The 17,549-nt window shown below is 40.0% G+C and overlaps 1 protein-coding gene across 1 annotated transcript in view; it reads right to left on the reverse strand.

Annotated features, from left to right (window-relative positions):
* Positions 1–2,944: 2,944 nt before the first annotated feature.
* Positions 2,945–17,549, reverse strand: part of ankrd6b (ankyrin repeat domain 6b) — a 42,411-nt gene continuing 27,806 nt past the window's right edge. The window contains exons 9-16 of the mRNA XM_084090660.1: positions 16,107–16,184; positions 14,671–14,769; positions 10,806–10,928; positions 10,462–10,656; positions 9,010–9,162; positions 8,692–8,805; positions 6,558–6,858; positions 2,945–3,571 (exon numbers count right to left, since the gene is read on the reverse strand). Of these exons, the coding sequence (XP_083946786.1) occupies positions 3,078–3,571; positions 6,558–6,858; positions 8,692–8,805; positions 9,010–9,162; positions 10,462–10,656; positions 10,806–10,928; positions 14,671–14,769; positions 16,107–16,184 (1,557 nt within the window). The 3' untranslated portion in view covers positions 2,945–3,077. The remainder of the gene's footprint in view (positions 3,572–6,557; positions 6,859–8,691; positions 8,806–9,009; positions 9,163–10,461; positions 10,657–10,805; positions 10,929–14,670; positions 14,770–16,106; positions 16,185–17,549) is intronic.

The following is a 17,549-nucleotide window of genomic DNA, read 5'->3' on the forward strand; positions in this document are numbered from 1 at the left end:
ATAAACAGTCTATGTATAAAGCAATACAATTTTAATGTTGTGATGTGGGAAGTGCATGTACTGGATAATTTAGACACAAAAATCGGCCTTTATGGCCACACGACTGCTTATGGTCTACAAATTTACATGGATGTAGTTTATTAAACATTAATTTTTGATTTACAAATCATACAGCTGTATGACATAGTAAATAATGTCTTTCCCTTTGAAGCAGCTGTAAACAATTATAGTTATCACAACAAATAACAAAAAGTGTGTACATTACATATTAGTTATTAGCATTTGTCAAGACAGTCGAAACATTGATTACATAGTTCAAAATCAACAGCAATAGCCACTGGCAACGAAGAAACAGCTCTTTCTCTGGCGGTCTGAAGTCAGTGACCATGATTTCTCTCTTTTTAACAGTACTAACAACAACGATCTACAGGTTACCGGTTCAGTCTTCAGTGTCTTGATGGAGTCAGTCAGCGTTTGTGGATGTTTAAAGTCCACATGAAACGGCACTCGCTGGGCTCTTTTTTCCCTACCCATGTGTTCTGAATTTTGTTGAATGAATGATTAAAAAAATTTTTTTTAAAAAATTTTTTATCTACCAATATTGTGCAAATGAAATATGAAAAATCCACACATGTAAATCTGTTTACAAACACTTGTTTCATCATGTGTTCTTAAGACTTTCACTACATCGAAATTAAACATCACAGGTTAAGACCTTTCATTTTGTGCAAGAAAGTCGATGTACAAAGACATTACAAAATAAACTAATAAGTTTTTATCACAGATGCTGTGATAGATTTTGTTACTCTTTTATTTTGTCACTGTTCCATTGTTCACTGATTTTTTACGATCTGGCAAACCTCCATTAAAATAGTGGCGTAATTTAATTTAGTAATTTTCTTTTCACCAAATTTGAGTATTTCGAAACCAGAAGCGCTTTATGAAAGAGGTAAAAACCTGGAGTTTCAACAGACCTTTGGTGGCGATGGTTTGTCATGATATGATGACTGTAAAGCCAGACACATAATCCATGCAAGTACACAAATGCAGACGCAAAGTCTTGAACAGGGCTTTGAAAGCATGGCAACTTTGTTCTTGCTTTTCATTCAACAAACCCGAGCGGACAGTTTTATGCTAAGGCCTACTAGTGCACTTTAGCAGTGGCGTTGGTTACGCAAGTATTTTTTCCATTATTAAAAAAAAAAAAGTCTTTAAAGAATTATAAGCCATGAATCAAGCCATCCAGCAACAAGGTGAATCACAACAGTACAAACTTTGATTTTAAACAAAAAATGATTAGAGAATTGGACAAAAAGAGAAGACTGTATAGCTTTAATGAGTGAACGAACTACAATCCCATGAAGCATTGCGAATGTCAAATCGAATTAAAAAACGATGGAGACATAAAAACTACTCATTTAAAGTTGTTGATGAATATCTATAGAAAGTTTATTGCAAAATATGCATATAAAGTTTGGGGTCAGTAAGATTTTTAATGTTTTTAAAAGAAGTCTCTTCTGCTCACCAAGGCTGCATTTATTTGATAAAAAACAATAAATTAATAAATGAATAAAAGTACCTTGATGAATAAAAGTATTGATTTATTTTATTTCTTTCCCCAAAAAATAAAATAAAAATTATTTCTGACCCCAAACTTTTGAACGGTAGTGTTTAATGTTACAGAAGCTTTAGATTTCAGATAAATGCTGTTCTTTTGAACTTTCTATTCATCATAGCATCATGAAATAATAATGTAAAAAACTGTTTTCAACACTGATAATAATAATGAATGTTTCCTGAGCATCAAATCATCATATTAGAGTGATTTCTGAAGGATCATGATTTAAAGTAATGATGCTGAAAATTCAGCTTTGATCACAGGAATAAATTACACTTTACTGTATATTCACATAGAAAACAGCTGATTTAAATTGGAATAATATTTCACAATATTACTGTTTTTTTATTGTTTTTTATCAAATAAATGCAGCCTTGGTGAGCAGAAGATACTTCTTTTAAAAACATTAAAAATCTTACTGACCCCAAACTTTTGAACGGTAGTGTATATATATATATATATATATATATATATATATATATATATATATATATATATATATATATATATATATATATATATACATATACACACACACACACAAATATTAAAAGTCAACATGAAACCGACGATAGTCTTTTGTTCCCTATTGTGACGTTTATCCGAGTGAAACAGCTTCCGGAATGAGGAAAATGTAGGGCGGGACTTTCGCCCTTTGGGAATTGCCTGGATTGTAGGAAATTGGGCATTGCTAACTAAATACGGAGGCAGATCTGAGAGCCAGTTTGCAGTCAGTCATGAAGGATATTTACGAGACGCAGACGCCGTTTCGAGGAGGTTAATGTTTTTGATTAAAGATGACGAGGGCATTTGCATTTAAAAAATAATGACGTGCAGGGATAAATTATTTATAATAAACAGCAACATTCTGTAAAAAATCTATCAATTTTGATTTCATGGCGACTTTTAAGTATATTGACAGCATCAGGAGACCGACTGGATTAGTCATTTGCAGTGCATCATGGTAGTGGGCGTTCCCTACAAACTCTTACTGGTGGAATCTTTAGGACAGCATAATGAGAAATGTCGTTTTTCACCATGAATTCAGCTGTTAAACAAGTATTTTAAAAATAAGTTGAAATATGCTTTTGTTGAATCCATCCGTTCACATTATAACATCAATTAACAACCTTGTATCTCACCGTAGGTCTGTCTTTAAAGGTTAATAAGAAATTGGAGAAAAATGAATTGGATTTTTACTGTTGCGCTCTATGGCACTCCTTGTGGCCGCACTGAGAAAGCACTGCTACTTGCCCTCCTTTATGAATTGTGTTTGGGCAAATTTCAGAGCACGTTTGCATCCAAGCACTAGGCGTAGAGTATGTTTCGGCTCAAACTCTGTTCAGATGCTTTGTTACTTCAGTGTTATCTACATGTGTTAGCTGCTCTATCGAACTTCACTAATCCATTGGGAACCTCGTGAGTTACAGTGTCTGCTACACCAGTGGCGTCCTATACACTAGCTCTCCTCCTGTTTGCTAGTCCTCAGCAGTCTGAGTTCATCCTCAAGGTAGCTTATTCTGTCCAGCAGGGCGGCTCTGTCGGCTTCAGCCCTCTGGTTGGCTCGCCATCTTGCTTCCTCGATCTTCCGCTCATACCAGCGCTCCATCTGCAGGGTCACCGCCTCAAAGAAGTACTGCGTGACCTCCAGCGCGTGCATGTTCTCCCGCTCCTGGGCGAAGGAAGCCTCGGCGGGGCGCCGCTCTCCTGAACTCGCCAAGGCTTGTGCGTTTGGTTTGGTCTTTGCTTTCTGTTTGGTGCGTCTTTTGAGGTTTCTGTGCTCGAGCGCACATTTCTGCTCACAGCCCTGATCCGGGACGCGTCTCGGCTCCAGACTCGAGTCCTGAGGCTCATCTTGCACTCGATGAGGGTCACTACAGGCCCGAGATCGCTGTTTAGGCCGGACTATACAAGGAGACTGGGGCGCAGACTGATTTTGTGACGACTGCTTATCTGAAAAGACAGAGAAAAGCTTGAGAAGATTTCGTCCTGTAATAAGTTACATGCACATTGACACTAGCACCAGCTGCAGCCCAGACAGCAACACAGGCTACGTTCAGACTCAGTTCAAATCTGATTTTTGTGCATATCCGACTGAAATCAGATCAGAATTAGCTAATGTGAACAGCAAAAGATTACATGAAATCTATTTCAAGCTACATTCATATATAATTTGAAATCCTATTCAAATCACATTTCTGGAAATCCGTTTTATCTGACCGATCTGATAGAGTTTCTTGTGGTTTATGTGACTTCCTGAGGCCACATAAAATGTAAACGTGAGATGTCGTTATAGGAAACGTGCTGAAAGTCTCTGCAGAAACAATGCTGTGTTGTTGCAAAGTGCCGGACAAGCAGAAAATGGCAATATAACAGAGACATGTTTTGAGACCGGCGGAGACGACAGCACAGAATAAAGCCGCTCACGCCAGCCTCATCCGGTTCTGCTGCTGACTCAGAAGATTTAGGAGACCAGAGCGGCGGATACACACTATCATGCTGTAAAATTTAAACAAGACAACTGCAATTAGTACTGCAAACCCCTTCATGTTGCGTTTTCCTACCAACGCAACGCCATAGAAACCAATGCAGATAATCCGGAAAACTAAAGAGCTGCATGGACACACAAATCGGATCTGAACAGCTGCAATACACAGTGTGGACGTCAATCATTTTAGATCAGATTCCAATCGGATTCGGACTGACAGTGTGAACGTAGCCATAGTGTCGGCCCAGATCCGGCCCACATCTGGTACGGGTGGATGGTGGATCTGGGCCGACACGTGTTGCTGTCTGGGAATTGTGGTGAAGTAAATGTAGATCGGCGAGTTGTTATCACAAAATGACCCCAACAGGGCGATTAGGACCCCAGTGTGAACTAGTAGTAGGCGCGTTTCCATTACAGATTTGCGCAAAACTTTTGCGATTTTTTCTAAATGTCGACAAAAAAATATTGCGAAATGACGGCGTTTCCATTAACTGATGTCATGCGACTAAAACTTCATTTTTTCCTCTCGCGATAAATAAAGTCATTCCAAAGATCATGGCAACGGACGTTGGTGGGTTTATGCACTTATCACAGCCACTGCACTGGCCATTATTATTAATCTAAGGGGACGTATGTGTGTTTTCCAAGCATTAATGGTGAGGAACGACCCTTATTATACTGTGAGCGGCACATATGAGGTGTTTCTGGGTGTTTCTCCCTCATTTCTGCATTGAGGTCTTTGATTGTGGCATTTATTTGAGGTTTAGAATCCATTATTGCTGTAATTCTTCTGTCTATTATGAATTTAATAAAGAAATCTGTCTCGTATTCTGTCCAAACACACCGCGTCATCTACGTCAGGTGACTGTAAATGCGCAAAAAATGTTTCCATTGCAGTTTTGCGAAATATTTCTTTTTCGAATTTCCTTGAAAACCCCCCTCATGCGCGCATTAAAACTTTTTTGAGATAAATGGGAGTTTTTGCGAAAATAACGTGTTTCCATTAAGCGTATTTTCAATTCGCAATTTCAGTTTGCGCAATTTGAAGGGTAATGGAAACGCAGTGATGCTCAATTCTTCAACGTTAGTTCTGGGTTGATGAGCCAAGACGCACCAAATGAGCAATTCCAGATGGGTTATTGGACCAAAGTAGTGGTTCATTCAAAATGAACTAATTAAACCTACAGGAAGCTTTTCGGTTATGTCCGACTCAAACAGAACCGAATAACAACCCTCGGAAAACTCTGACATTTAGAACCGGCTCGTTGGTTTCTTTTCGAGTCGGTTGTTTTTGATTCGTGTGAAACGGATGGACTCGTATCACCATAAAGGCGTTTATTTTGCGAGAACAATCGGTTGGATGCACATTAGCCTGCTTATTGCACGGCTACTTACAAAATTAGTAAATAACTGAACAAAATATTGACAAGTTAAAATTTTATTAGCTCCTTTAAATCGCAAAGCTTCCTCAAGGAAAAAAAGCCTAGACAAACTAACAAGTAAATATGGCATTATTTGAGGGGACAGCCATTTGTAGTGGTGTCTGAAACCATAGTGGACGTTATCGGGTGCAATCATTCAATCCCATAATGCACTGCAATAACGAGTGTACAACCGATGTACGCTCAACAGTAAATGAATTCCCGCATCTGACCAGAAGGTGGCGCCGCAGGTGAATCATCCATCCATCCATTTTCCAAACCGAAGGGTGCAATGTGGCTACAGCGTAATATCATACGGGTATACATTCCTTTTTACTTGATTATAAAGGTTTATACATAGTTTCCATGACAGAGTTCAAGATAAATATTTTCATTACTACTGGAGCTGCCAGTTTACTTAATTTCAAATGATTATTAATTATTAAACAGCAAGCACAAACTACGCAAAAGCGGCAGCCCTTCCGGCGCACTCAGTGTCCAAATCCATTCACTCGTTTTCACTCACTCCTTCAAGTGGACTATATTAGTGGAGTAATGTAGGAAATATATAAATAATATGTATAATGAGCAGCTGTGTTTGAATGGATTGAGAGAGAGCACATCCGTCCACAGTGTGATACGAGAGACATGAAAGAAGCGTCTGCAAGAACTCATTTGCAACAGTTTTTGATGTATTTATATGTATAAGAAAAAAAATACAATGATTCATTAAATAAATAATATTGTCTGCTTTATCCTTCCATATGTGTTCAGTGTAAATAATATTGTCAGTGTTGTATATTTTACTTATAATAACCCTACATCACATGATATTATATAACACTTATATAAGCCTTTAACTGAATGAGGACAAACACAGGAAAAGCATTAATGCTGCAGGTAGCTCTCTCTACGTGAGATGAGCCAGAAAATCTGTGTTGCTCGTCTGCCTCTGTAAGAGCAAAAGAAACAGCTGAATGTGTGAGTGTGAATGTTCATTCATCCACGCAGTCCTGAGTGAGTGTCCTACCCGGAGAGACGTCCACCTCGATCACGTAGTAGCTGGCAGGTCCATCTTCAGGACACGTGCTCGCCGCTGCCGTCTCTCCTCCGTCTTTCGGCTCGGGCTGGTTTGCTGATGGAGAGTAACATGCTCTGCCCCCAGATGTGTCCGGTACAGCTGTGTGGGAATGGGGATCCCAATCCGAAAGCGTGTCGGTGAGGGACGAGGAGCGCCGTAACTTGGAGTCGCAGCGATCGCCAGAGAGACGCGTCTCCAAACTTTGGATCTTAGAAAGGCACCAGTTCTTGATATCGTTGACCACTGAAGCCTGCTTACAAAGAGAGGGATGGAATAAATAATCCAAAGATTAGCCCATGATAATTCATATTAGGAATGACAAGAAAACTAGAATCCATGTAAGAGTTGATATTTATAAGACCGTGTCATTCAGTCACTTATAATTAATCTGCACAGATAGCTGAGATATTCATCAAATATCATTACAGGGTAGAATAATCTCCAGATTATTAGCTGTATCGCCATGCCCTAAATGAGCCTGAACACTTATAAGCCAGAGATATTGTTCCTTTTACATCTAGACAAAGACAAAATGCATTCTATCTAAGTCCCGTTCAAGGAAAGTCTGTTCACTCAACGCCTCCGGACAGCTGTTTCAGGCATTCATTACCGAGTCCTGTCTACGGGAATCCTGAAATCTCAGAAACCGCTGGCCAAACTCATAATTAAATAACGTTTTGAATCAGCAACAAGATCTGACATGAATTGTCCCATAAATGTTGTTTCTCAAAGTTTGCTCAAAGTCTATATTACCGCTTGATGGCGTCACTAAACACACGTCTCAGGCTTATAATGGCAGCTGCAGTGACACTATGGCTGCATACTCCTCTACTATATAGCAGAAGAGAAACAGTATATGACAAAAGAAGTATGTCTGAGTTTACTGAACTTATAAGAGTAGCAGAAAGTACCCGGATGACCTCCTACGGTGAGATTCTGAAGTGTGCATACCCATATGCCCATATCCCATGAGGCCACGGGAGAGGATTTGTGAATGGAGGTGAAGCAACGCAACTGACGCTGGTAGGTCACATGATAATGACAACATGGCGAATTAACTACCTCCAGATCACATTCATACTATATAGAACATGCTCTGTGATGTCAATATGAGCGCACCGTCTCGGTTTATCAAAGTCTTTGTCTCTGTTTTTAAAGCATGTAAAACAAAGGGCCCTATTTTAACGATCTGAAACGCAAGTATCAAGCGTGAAATGCAAGTAACTTTGTGGGTGGATCTCTGTTGCTATTATACCGGCGGGATAAATGACTCTTGCGCCGGACGCAAATCTAAAATGTGTTGGTCTGAAGTAACTTCATTACTCATGGGTGTGGTTTGGGCGTAACGTGAAATAAACCAATCAGAGCGTCATCTCACATTCCCTTTAAGAGCAGGCGCGCTTGTTCCATGGCGGATTGCTATTATAACGGCGGATTTGCCAGACGCACGCCAGGAGCGGTTCACAGCCGAGGAGACCGACGTTCTCGTCAGGGCCGTAAAACACAGAGAAGTGACATTGGGGATGGAGAAACACACCAAAATTAGCTTCGGTTAAACAGGCGTATAATAATTTGGGTAAATGTGTAAGCTAGATTTATGCCTATTTTTTCACATCTTCATGGACACCATAATGATTTCCCTCGTGTGGTAATATTTTCCCTTGTAATAATGTATGATTTGCAAAAATGAAACCTGCTGCGTCTGTGTGTAGAGTAGAGAAGCAAAGTGTATGTGCGTTGTGCACACGCTACATTGATTATGGCCAAGCATGCGCCCTTAAAATAGCATATGATTAACATGACTTTACTGACTAGGTTTTTCCTGGTCTGTGGCGGAATTGTTTTCTGGAACTGCAAAATAGCACCAGGGAACGTTTGCGCCGGAACACGCCTCCTCTTTTCACTGAACCACCCCCGGGAGCGCAAGTTCATTCCCTAATTTACCGACGTGCGTCTGTGGAGGGAAAAGTCCGCTGTGCGCGGGTGCAGAATAGGAATGATACATGCGTCGTGTACAAAGTAAATTGCGCTGGGTGCAAGATAGGGCCCAAAATGTTTATGCACATTTTCTGTTGAAATGTACCTGTCTTTTTTCTCCTTCCAGGCGTTCCTGTACGGCTCTCTTGTCAATGCGATGTAAACATTCAGTCCTCTCAGCGGACACTCTCTCTAAAGTGATCTTATCTAGAGCTCTGATCTGAAAAATCAACACACAATTATCAATCCCACATCAACATTTAAATAACAGATAGATATAGGTGGAAGCAGAATGATTAACAATTGAAATTATGGGCTGCTGAAGTTGGATTGGTTATCTTTACAGATATCGATATAAGTCAATATAGGCCACAGCCATCTTAAGTCTGGGAAATGTTTTGACAAACCAACATTGTGTATGCACCTGGTGTTTGTTCTTGCGGTCCAGTTGGCCCATCTTGCTGTTCATGAGCTCTTGCACAGTGTGAATCTCTGACTGCATCTCCTCTTTCGTGGCCATGAGCTGGTTCTCCAGTTTATTAATGAGAGGCTCACACCTGCAGCCATTCAGTGGGGCCTTTAATGGAAATAACACATATTCAAGAGCCAAAAATACATGAAAATGTTTCTCTGACCATTTACTGCACAAGTTATTTGCCATTTTTCACAGTTTGGAGAAAACTTGCAGACAGAAACTGGTTCTTCCTAGCAGTTAAAATAGTTTTGAATTAGTTTACAAATAAACTTAAATGGATTATTTCTGTGGTAAGGACACCTAATAATGCTATTCTCAGACCATGATGTAAAATCTTAAAATTAACTAAATTTTCTTTAAACTGCACTGTTAAACATTTCAGGGTGAAATTACAGTATTCCAGGTTAATAATTGCATTACTTTCACAGTAATTTCACAGTAGGACATTTCTTGTATCAAACTGCTCTTTCAGACATTTCTTGTAAAATCTACAGTACTTTACTGGCAATTTTAGTCAAGTTTTTACAATTGTGCTGTAAAAAAATAAATAAAAACTTGGTACCCAGCATGCAGTGCGGCACGAATAGACTGTCAGATCTATTCATGCCGTGGAGTTTCTTGATTCTTGTTGGTTTTATCTGTGCTTGGTTTTATTTTTGCTTGGCTTTTAGCAGGTTGTGTTGTTTATTTTGTAATGTTCAGAGTTTATTTGTATTTATTGACCTTTCAAAGATGAATCTCAGCAGCTGCTTCACTATTGTGAAATATCCATCGACAAACAATTATGAATTTGAAATAAGATACTGGTAAATCTTCATGCTTAAATAATGCTAAAATGAAATCTTCATACTCGTGCTAGAGAATAGTTTGACTAAAATATTTTATATTCTAATTTGTCATTGTTTAAACAAATGTTTTCATTTGTCACACTTCTGACTTGGCTAGATCATACATTTGAATATGAATACACAAGGTAATGAAACACTAATCACCATTATGGTGACTTCAAAACAATTACAGTACTAAACAATACAATTTCTTACAGTGGCATGATTAAAGACAACTTTATAATGTGAAATCACAGTAAAACAAGATCAGTAAATTACTGTGATGTCAGCATCATTTTGTTGTTGATTCACAGTCGTTTGTAATAAAATGACCCAGCATGCATTAATGACTACAGTAATTTATTGTAAAATAATACTCTTTAATCCTGTAAATTCCTGGCATTTTTTAACAGTGTGGCACTGGCCCAGGCAGAGATGTGCGTCATGTGTAACCCAAGCATACAAATATACTCTAAAGGTTCTTCGACAGTCTAAATAATTAAAGTTTTCGGTGGAGTGCTAACTGAGAAATGAATGAGTTTAATCCGATTGTGAAACAGCTTTGGTTCCTTGCCTGCATGATCTTGCCATCTTTGCCTCTGTAGAGAGTATAGAGCTGGTAAGCCTTGTAGTTATGAGGAGGAGGAGGAGGAGGAGGAGGAGGAGGAGGAGGAGGAGGAGCTGAGGGGCTTGATCTCTCTGCTTTACTCTTCTTCTTATGATCGCTGTGTTTATTTTGTCTTCGAATGAGGGCATCTGATGGCGACAGCTGCAAACAAACACATAGTGCACAATCCATGAGATATGAGATTGTTACATGCATGCAATACATACCCCGACTCTCCACTTCACATATAATATATTCACATATAAAATCCAGCTGATTATACATTACTCCTTTAAAGAGAAAATGCACACCCTCTCTTTGGCCTTCTTGTCGCTGGTTTTGTTTGTTCTTGTCACCTCTGTGACGAACCCGGTGTCGTTGTGGCGGAGAGAGCTGTCACTGCCGTGAGTGTGATTGGCTGGAGAGACACTGTCCTGCACAAACACACGAGTAAAGGCTCAGCATTTACAAGTCTACAGACAACAGAACCGTGTTAAACACAACTGAGAGTACTACACATTTATTGTAGCGACAGATCTTTTCTTCCATATGTGACGAAAAAGAAAAAATGTGTGGCTGGGACTTGCACTGGCTGTTGATTGGGTGTTGAGATGTGGGCGTGGCACTCAGAAGTGGAGGCGGAGCTGAACGTGAGCATGCAGGAGCGGGTTTGAGCACACTGTTTATCTGGTATTAAGATGCGTTTTGGTGGATCGGATCACAAGTGGACGACACTAAATACAGGTGTAAACGGGGTCTTAAGTGTTTTGAGCTCGTCCACTTTCCAACACTTCCAGAGGTAGTCGAAAACACATTTGACCGGATTGCTTTCGTAGTGTAAACACTCATATGGTCGAATGCATTTGAACAGCCACAAAAGACCGTCTTCTCTCCGTCTACTGACCTAATGCATGAACATGGGAAGAGCTCTAGCCAGACGGGATTTAAACTTTGTCAGCAGAAGACCGAAGTTTGGTTTGAAGAGGAAAAACATACCAAGCACAATGTTCTCTTCTCACCATTTCTGATTTCTAACACACACTCACAGCGTTCGGCTGGTGTTGCGTCTGTCAGAGCAGAAACTAAAGCTGATGCTCTCCGTATGTTTTTCCAGTCGTCTCCGGGTGCGTTCATATGTAATTGTGTGAGCTAATTTTGTTCATTAGATTGAAAGATCTGCAAAAACCCATACATTTACCCACCCATAGACCCTCCCCTCGAAGATATCAGGACAGAAGTGGTTGAAAGTGGACAAAAGAGACGGATTAAACACCAGGTGAACGTGTCCCTGTATGATCCCTGTGATCCGATTGACCAAAACACATCTTAATACCAGGTGTAAACAGGGTATAAATGAAGTCCTGCACAAATCACCAGAGCGAAGCATGTCATTTTCACAGGAAGGTCCAGTTAGGCCGACTTTAATAATGGGCGGGCATGTGTAGAACTATGAATAATGGATGTTCAAATTCTATTGAGACTAGTTGCGCTTTCTGTTCTGCGGTCAGAGACTCTGCATGGGTCAGGCAATGAAGTGAAAAACGCCTTTCCCTTCCAGAACTCAGTGTGTCACCGCACATTTGGTGTCTCTATTTAACAACTGTCTGAAATAATGTCTTGTGTACAATTGTTTGTACTCTGGTTCGAGGTTTCTTTGTCCAGATGTGTAAAAGCTTTATTTTTCAAGTCTAAACTATAACAGAGATGAACTGTGACTCCACTTGGCTGACACAACATCCAAGTGTGATTCATTTCAACAACTGCACATCGATGATATAGCACCAGATTTGTTGACTGTACTACAGGTTTATATCACGTTTTAGAAATTTTCAAACTAGTAATGTTGACTTGGGCTGTTACTATATTATTGCTGTAGTAGTTCTACACACTAAACTCAGGATGAAAACCTGAAAATGTTCTGAGATACACATGGAACAATCTTAATTTTGTTATGCACATTGTCTTATAACTGTGGGAGTATAAATGTTGAATTATTAAAGGTTCTGTCATTAATTATTGCTTACATAGCATTCAGTGACGGCATGTTTCGCAGACCTCCCTTGACAGCTCCCCAACCGGCCGGCAGTCACTCAAACGGCCGATAGGACGGTCAGGCCCTTTCCATGTGTCCATAGGAACCCGGTCATTCCTCTCATGTAAGTCACAGAAAAGGATCTTCACCAGCTCTTCTCCCACTACTTGTGGCCAGAAGGCAGTCTGAGAGTGGAAAGAGGCGCAAAACTCTTTGCCTCTGGAATTCCTCCTTAATCCACGTATCCAGTGGAGGAGGACCTTCACCGACACTGGCTGATCCTATGGGACTGAGGCCAAGAACTCCTCTCATGCATGACAAGCTATTTGAATTTGTAGAGCAGACACCAAGCGGTGAGGCATACTGCCTCGATGTTTTACACATGGGCCGTCCGAAAAACAAACACTCAAGGGCCAGTTCCAGCTGGAAGGCCTTCCACGAGTTTTCGAATCCCCCGAGCCCCTTCTGGTGGTGCAGAAGATCGTAGAGCGTGCTACTCAGGTACGTAGCAATTGGCTTGACAATATGCCTTAAACCAAGGCCATCGTCGTTGTCCTTAAAAGGTAGGAGCATCGGCACGGTCTCAAACAAATTGTCAAGCATCATTTGGTCGAAAAAACAGAGCATCCACAACCTCAGGGAAGCCAGGCCAAACAAGGAAAACTCCCTCCAGTCGCACAAAGGTCCTTGCACTAGTTTTGATTGTCCGATCGTCCATGTGGTCCACGTATGTTTTGGCATCCTTGAGAAGCATCCGCCGATGCTTCTCGATATGGAGATCGCATGTTGTTATCACCCGACTCACAGGGTGCTTAGCAGGGGTGGCTTGGTGACAGTGTGGAGTCACTGCATACAATTGTAAGAAGTTTACCTTACAATTGTCATGACGCACAACCTGGTCGAGGATATCGCTGACATCCATTGGCATGTGGTCAAGGTTACTTTGAAAGTTGGCACTTTCAGCCATGGAGTAGACTGGGAACAGAGTGCCACGTTCTCCAACCACCTCCTGGAGCCCACACCTTGACCACAAGAGGTCAACACTTGCATCCTGAGAATGAATGTTGCAAGCAACATGATATGACACATTGACTATGCCATTTGGATGAACAAACTTGCTCAGATCAAAGGGGCGATCATCCTTTTGACCAAATTTACTTATTGTGAGAATGATCGCCATATCACTGTCCTCATTGACAGCCAGGAGTGATTCGTGGAAGAGCCGGAGGATGAATTTCTGGTCCTCATGCAGAATATTCATCTTGCCCAAGTTTGTGAGAGGATTCTTCATTATGGTAGGTCGCTCCAGATCTTGTGGCGACAGACTTCTGAGTCTCAACGAGAAGTGATTGAATAGGGCATTAATCAGGCCAATGGCGTGGGCCTTGACAACCAACTCACTTCTGAACATAGGGTGAGCGCTGTTCTGGTTAGCAGGGACACAGGTTAGATGGAGGAAATATCCCCCATCAACAAAGGTCAAGACATTCCCCACACTTTTTCAGAGAGCACTGACCCCGTCAGCACTGTAGTGTGTAAGGTCCAGATGTTTCTTCATCAGGTGCCAGTGGTTGCACACTTTGGACCCATCAACTTTTCCGACAAACAGGTAATGAACCCCAGCAGTGATATAGCTAACATCTGCTAGCTGAACCACAATCCCATCAAAGTCGTACCTGTAGTACAGCGACTCAGAAGCATCATCAACAATTGAGGCGAAAAGTGGAACCTGGACTGACTCATCCCTCAAAAATTCTTCAGTGTTTCTGAAGCTATAGTAAGATGTCAGCAATCCCTTTGTATTCTCTCGGGAAGCCACATCAAATGGCTCATTTTCGTCGCTAAAGGACAAATTAAACATGAATTAACAACAAATGTTGTTACACTACACTATTAAAAAAAACACTAAACATTTAATCTATAATGTTAATCACCCTTTGAAAGATGGCTGATATGTTTACTTTTACTTTCGTTTTCAATTTGGGGTTAAATCAACACAAGCCACAGAAAAACAGCTCATTTTCATCCATAAAACGCAAATTAAACCTGTAATGTAAATTAAACCTGTAAATGCAAATTAAACCTGTAAATTAAACCTGCAAATTCGTTCTGTATTGATCGTGAGAGTAGTTTTGCTCCTCTACCTTTCTCGGCAGCATCTCCTCGCGAGGGACCGACTGCGCTCGACCCTCAGTCTTCATCTTGTCCCTCCTCTTCCTCACAGTGCGTCCTCGAGTGAAGCTCTGCGTGCACATACACACATTAAGGCAAATGTTGCTGGTCTTAATTCTTAACACAACTAAATGTTAAGCTGAAGAGTGTAATTTGTTACATGTTAAAGGAAAAGTAAAAAAAAAAAAAAAAAAAAAAAAAAAATCTTTATGACTGACTTTCTTCAAGTGAAACACAAAAAGGAGTTTTATGTAGGTTTTTATGTTTATGTAGGCTAATTGAAGTTAATGGGATGTGGTGTTGCTCTTCACCCCATTACATTGTTTTGTGTGTGTGTGTGTGTGTGTGTGTGTTCCAGAGAAGAAAGTCATACAGATTTTGACTGAAATAAGGCTTCCCACCAAAGTGTTTTTAGTTATTTGAAAACGCCAGATGCTCTTCTTGGCTATTTTTTGTCAGTTTTTTCAGTCAACATACTTTGGTTGCTGTGTAAGGTATTTGTTCTGTCTCTCGTTTTAAATGTTTTATTCTGTTGTCGTCTGTTGTCATCGTGTTGCGGTTGGTCAATGTGGTTTTTGTCCCGCCCTCCTCCACTGTGATTGGACAGCTAGGTAAAAAGTGATGGCGATGAGCACTGCGTTTTACCCAAAGGTGAACATTTTTCAATTCTCGGCATCCGGAAAAAAACAGAAAGCACTGTTCTATGCTTTCAGTGGCATTTCTAAATATGCAGCGCTCCCATTGAAAACAATTGAGAAAGAAAAAATTACGCTGGCCTCAGGTGAGTAAATGATGTGTAAATAGTGAGTAAAGGATGACAGAACTTTCACATTTGGATGAACTTACCCTTTAAAGTGTTAAACCAATTCTGATGTATTCATCTGTACATATTTGGCACTGATCTGATATTTGTTCATCTGACCTACAACTAAACACTTGTGTCTATTTGTCCTCGAAGTTCAAAAATATTTGTGTTGTTCTGCATCAGGTTAAATCTGGAGTGAAATCATCCTTTGGCTCATGTAACATTAGTGAATTAGTGATTCATGAAGGATGTGCATGAAGCTGAGCAAGAGCAATTCATATTAAATTAAATCCTAAAACATCCCACTTGAAACTTGATAAATAATAGATAACAAATCAAGAATAAATAAATAATTGAAAAACAGAATTTGAATGTTGTTGTTTTTTTGTTTTTCTGTTGAGCATATAATGAAAATGTAAGAGATATATTTTTCTTGTCATATCAATGGCTCTTGAGTGTGTGTGTGTGTGTGTGTGTGTGTGTGTGTGTGTGTGTGTGTGTGTGTGTGTATATATATATATATATATATATATATATATATATATATATATATATGTGTGTGTGTGTGTGTGTGTGTGTGTGTGTGTGTGTGTGTTTTCTCACCTGTGGGGCTTTGGTGAGCAGCAGAGCCACTTCAGGATTATTATTTTCACGAGCCTGATCGAGGGCCGTCTCTCCTGTCTTCAAAACAGACACACAGCTAAAAATCATGCACATATTCACACAGTTAAATGTGTAATTTCTGCTGCATGCCAACCTAGAGAACCATGTTCCTTAAAGTCCCCCTGTAGTCAATCATTTTATCCCTTAAAACTCGTCTTTGATCACCACAATGACATATTTAAAAGTTTTGTCCTTGAAAAAAAAAAAATCTTCATGCCTTAAAATACCTTGCCTCATTTAGTATGCACTGTTCTATGAATATGCAAATGAGCCCCGCCTCCACTCACTCACTCAGCTCAGAGATCCACTGGTTGACGATCACACGTTGATCTGATTGGTTACAAGGTAGTTTGTGACGTCAAACACAAAGCGTGTTTTTGAGACTGTCTTTGGTTCACTGCAGTTTTAAGGAGAAAACACTCAGCAATGCTGTCGACTCATGAATTTACACATGGTTTGTATTAAAGCACATTAAAACACCACATAGACATATAAACTACACTAAAAGCTGGATTTTCACCACAGGGGGCTTTAAGACATGGTTTACAGTAACTGTGGACAGTGCCGATACACGGCCATAGTGTGTGTGTGTGTGTGTGTGTGTGTGTGTGCCTTTTTCAGAAACGCAAAGATATGAATGTAATTTTAAATGCATTTCAAGTGTATCAACCCCCCTTATTTTTATTGCAAGAGCGAGCGAGGCATTGGCTTCCAGTTATATTTTATTGTCTGTTATGCTGCTTAATATTGCAAACTGGTTTTTGTTCTCTAAACGTTGGTCTTAGAAGTGTGGATGTTCATTAACAGTATTTCCGACTTCTTTTTACTTCTGAAATTAAAAAGCACGTCACCATGAGTATATCGGGGCATTGACCCATGCTCGTTCTCTTGTGTGTTACGTATGCGCACGAGTGTGAGCATGAGCAGTAAGTTACTGGCTGTGCGTCAGTTTTTAATGTAGTTTATATGTCTTTGTGGTGTTTTTAATGTGCATTAATACAAACCATGTGTAAATTCATAAGTCGACAGCATTGCTGAGTATTTTCTCAAAAACACACTTTGTGTTTGACGTCACAAACTACCTTGTCACCAATCAGATCAACGTGTGATCGTCAATGAGTGGATCTCTGAGCTGAGTGAGTGAGTGGAGGCGGGGCTCATTTGCATATTCATAGAACAGTGCATAATAAATGAGGCAAGGATGTAGAGTTACATTCAATCTGTTTTAAGATATGAAGAATTTTTTTCAAGGAAAATACGTATTTGTCATTTTGGTGATCAAAGATTCAGCTAAGATGCAACGCCTACTTGTGTTGCGTTATGAATTTCGCTCAGACACATTATGTGAAACTGTCTCAGTGTATCATATCGAGAAGCATTTGT

Source organism: Abramis brama (assembly GCF_963993115.1).
Source record: "Abramis brama genome assembly, chromosome: 18".
In the NCBI taxonomy this organism is placed as follows: domain Eukaryota; kingdom Metazoa; phylum Chordata; class Actinopteri; order Cypriniformes; family Leuciscidae; genus Abramis; species Abramis brama.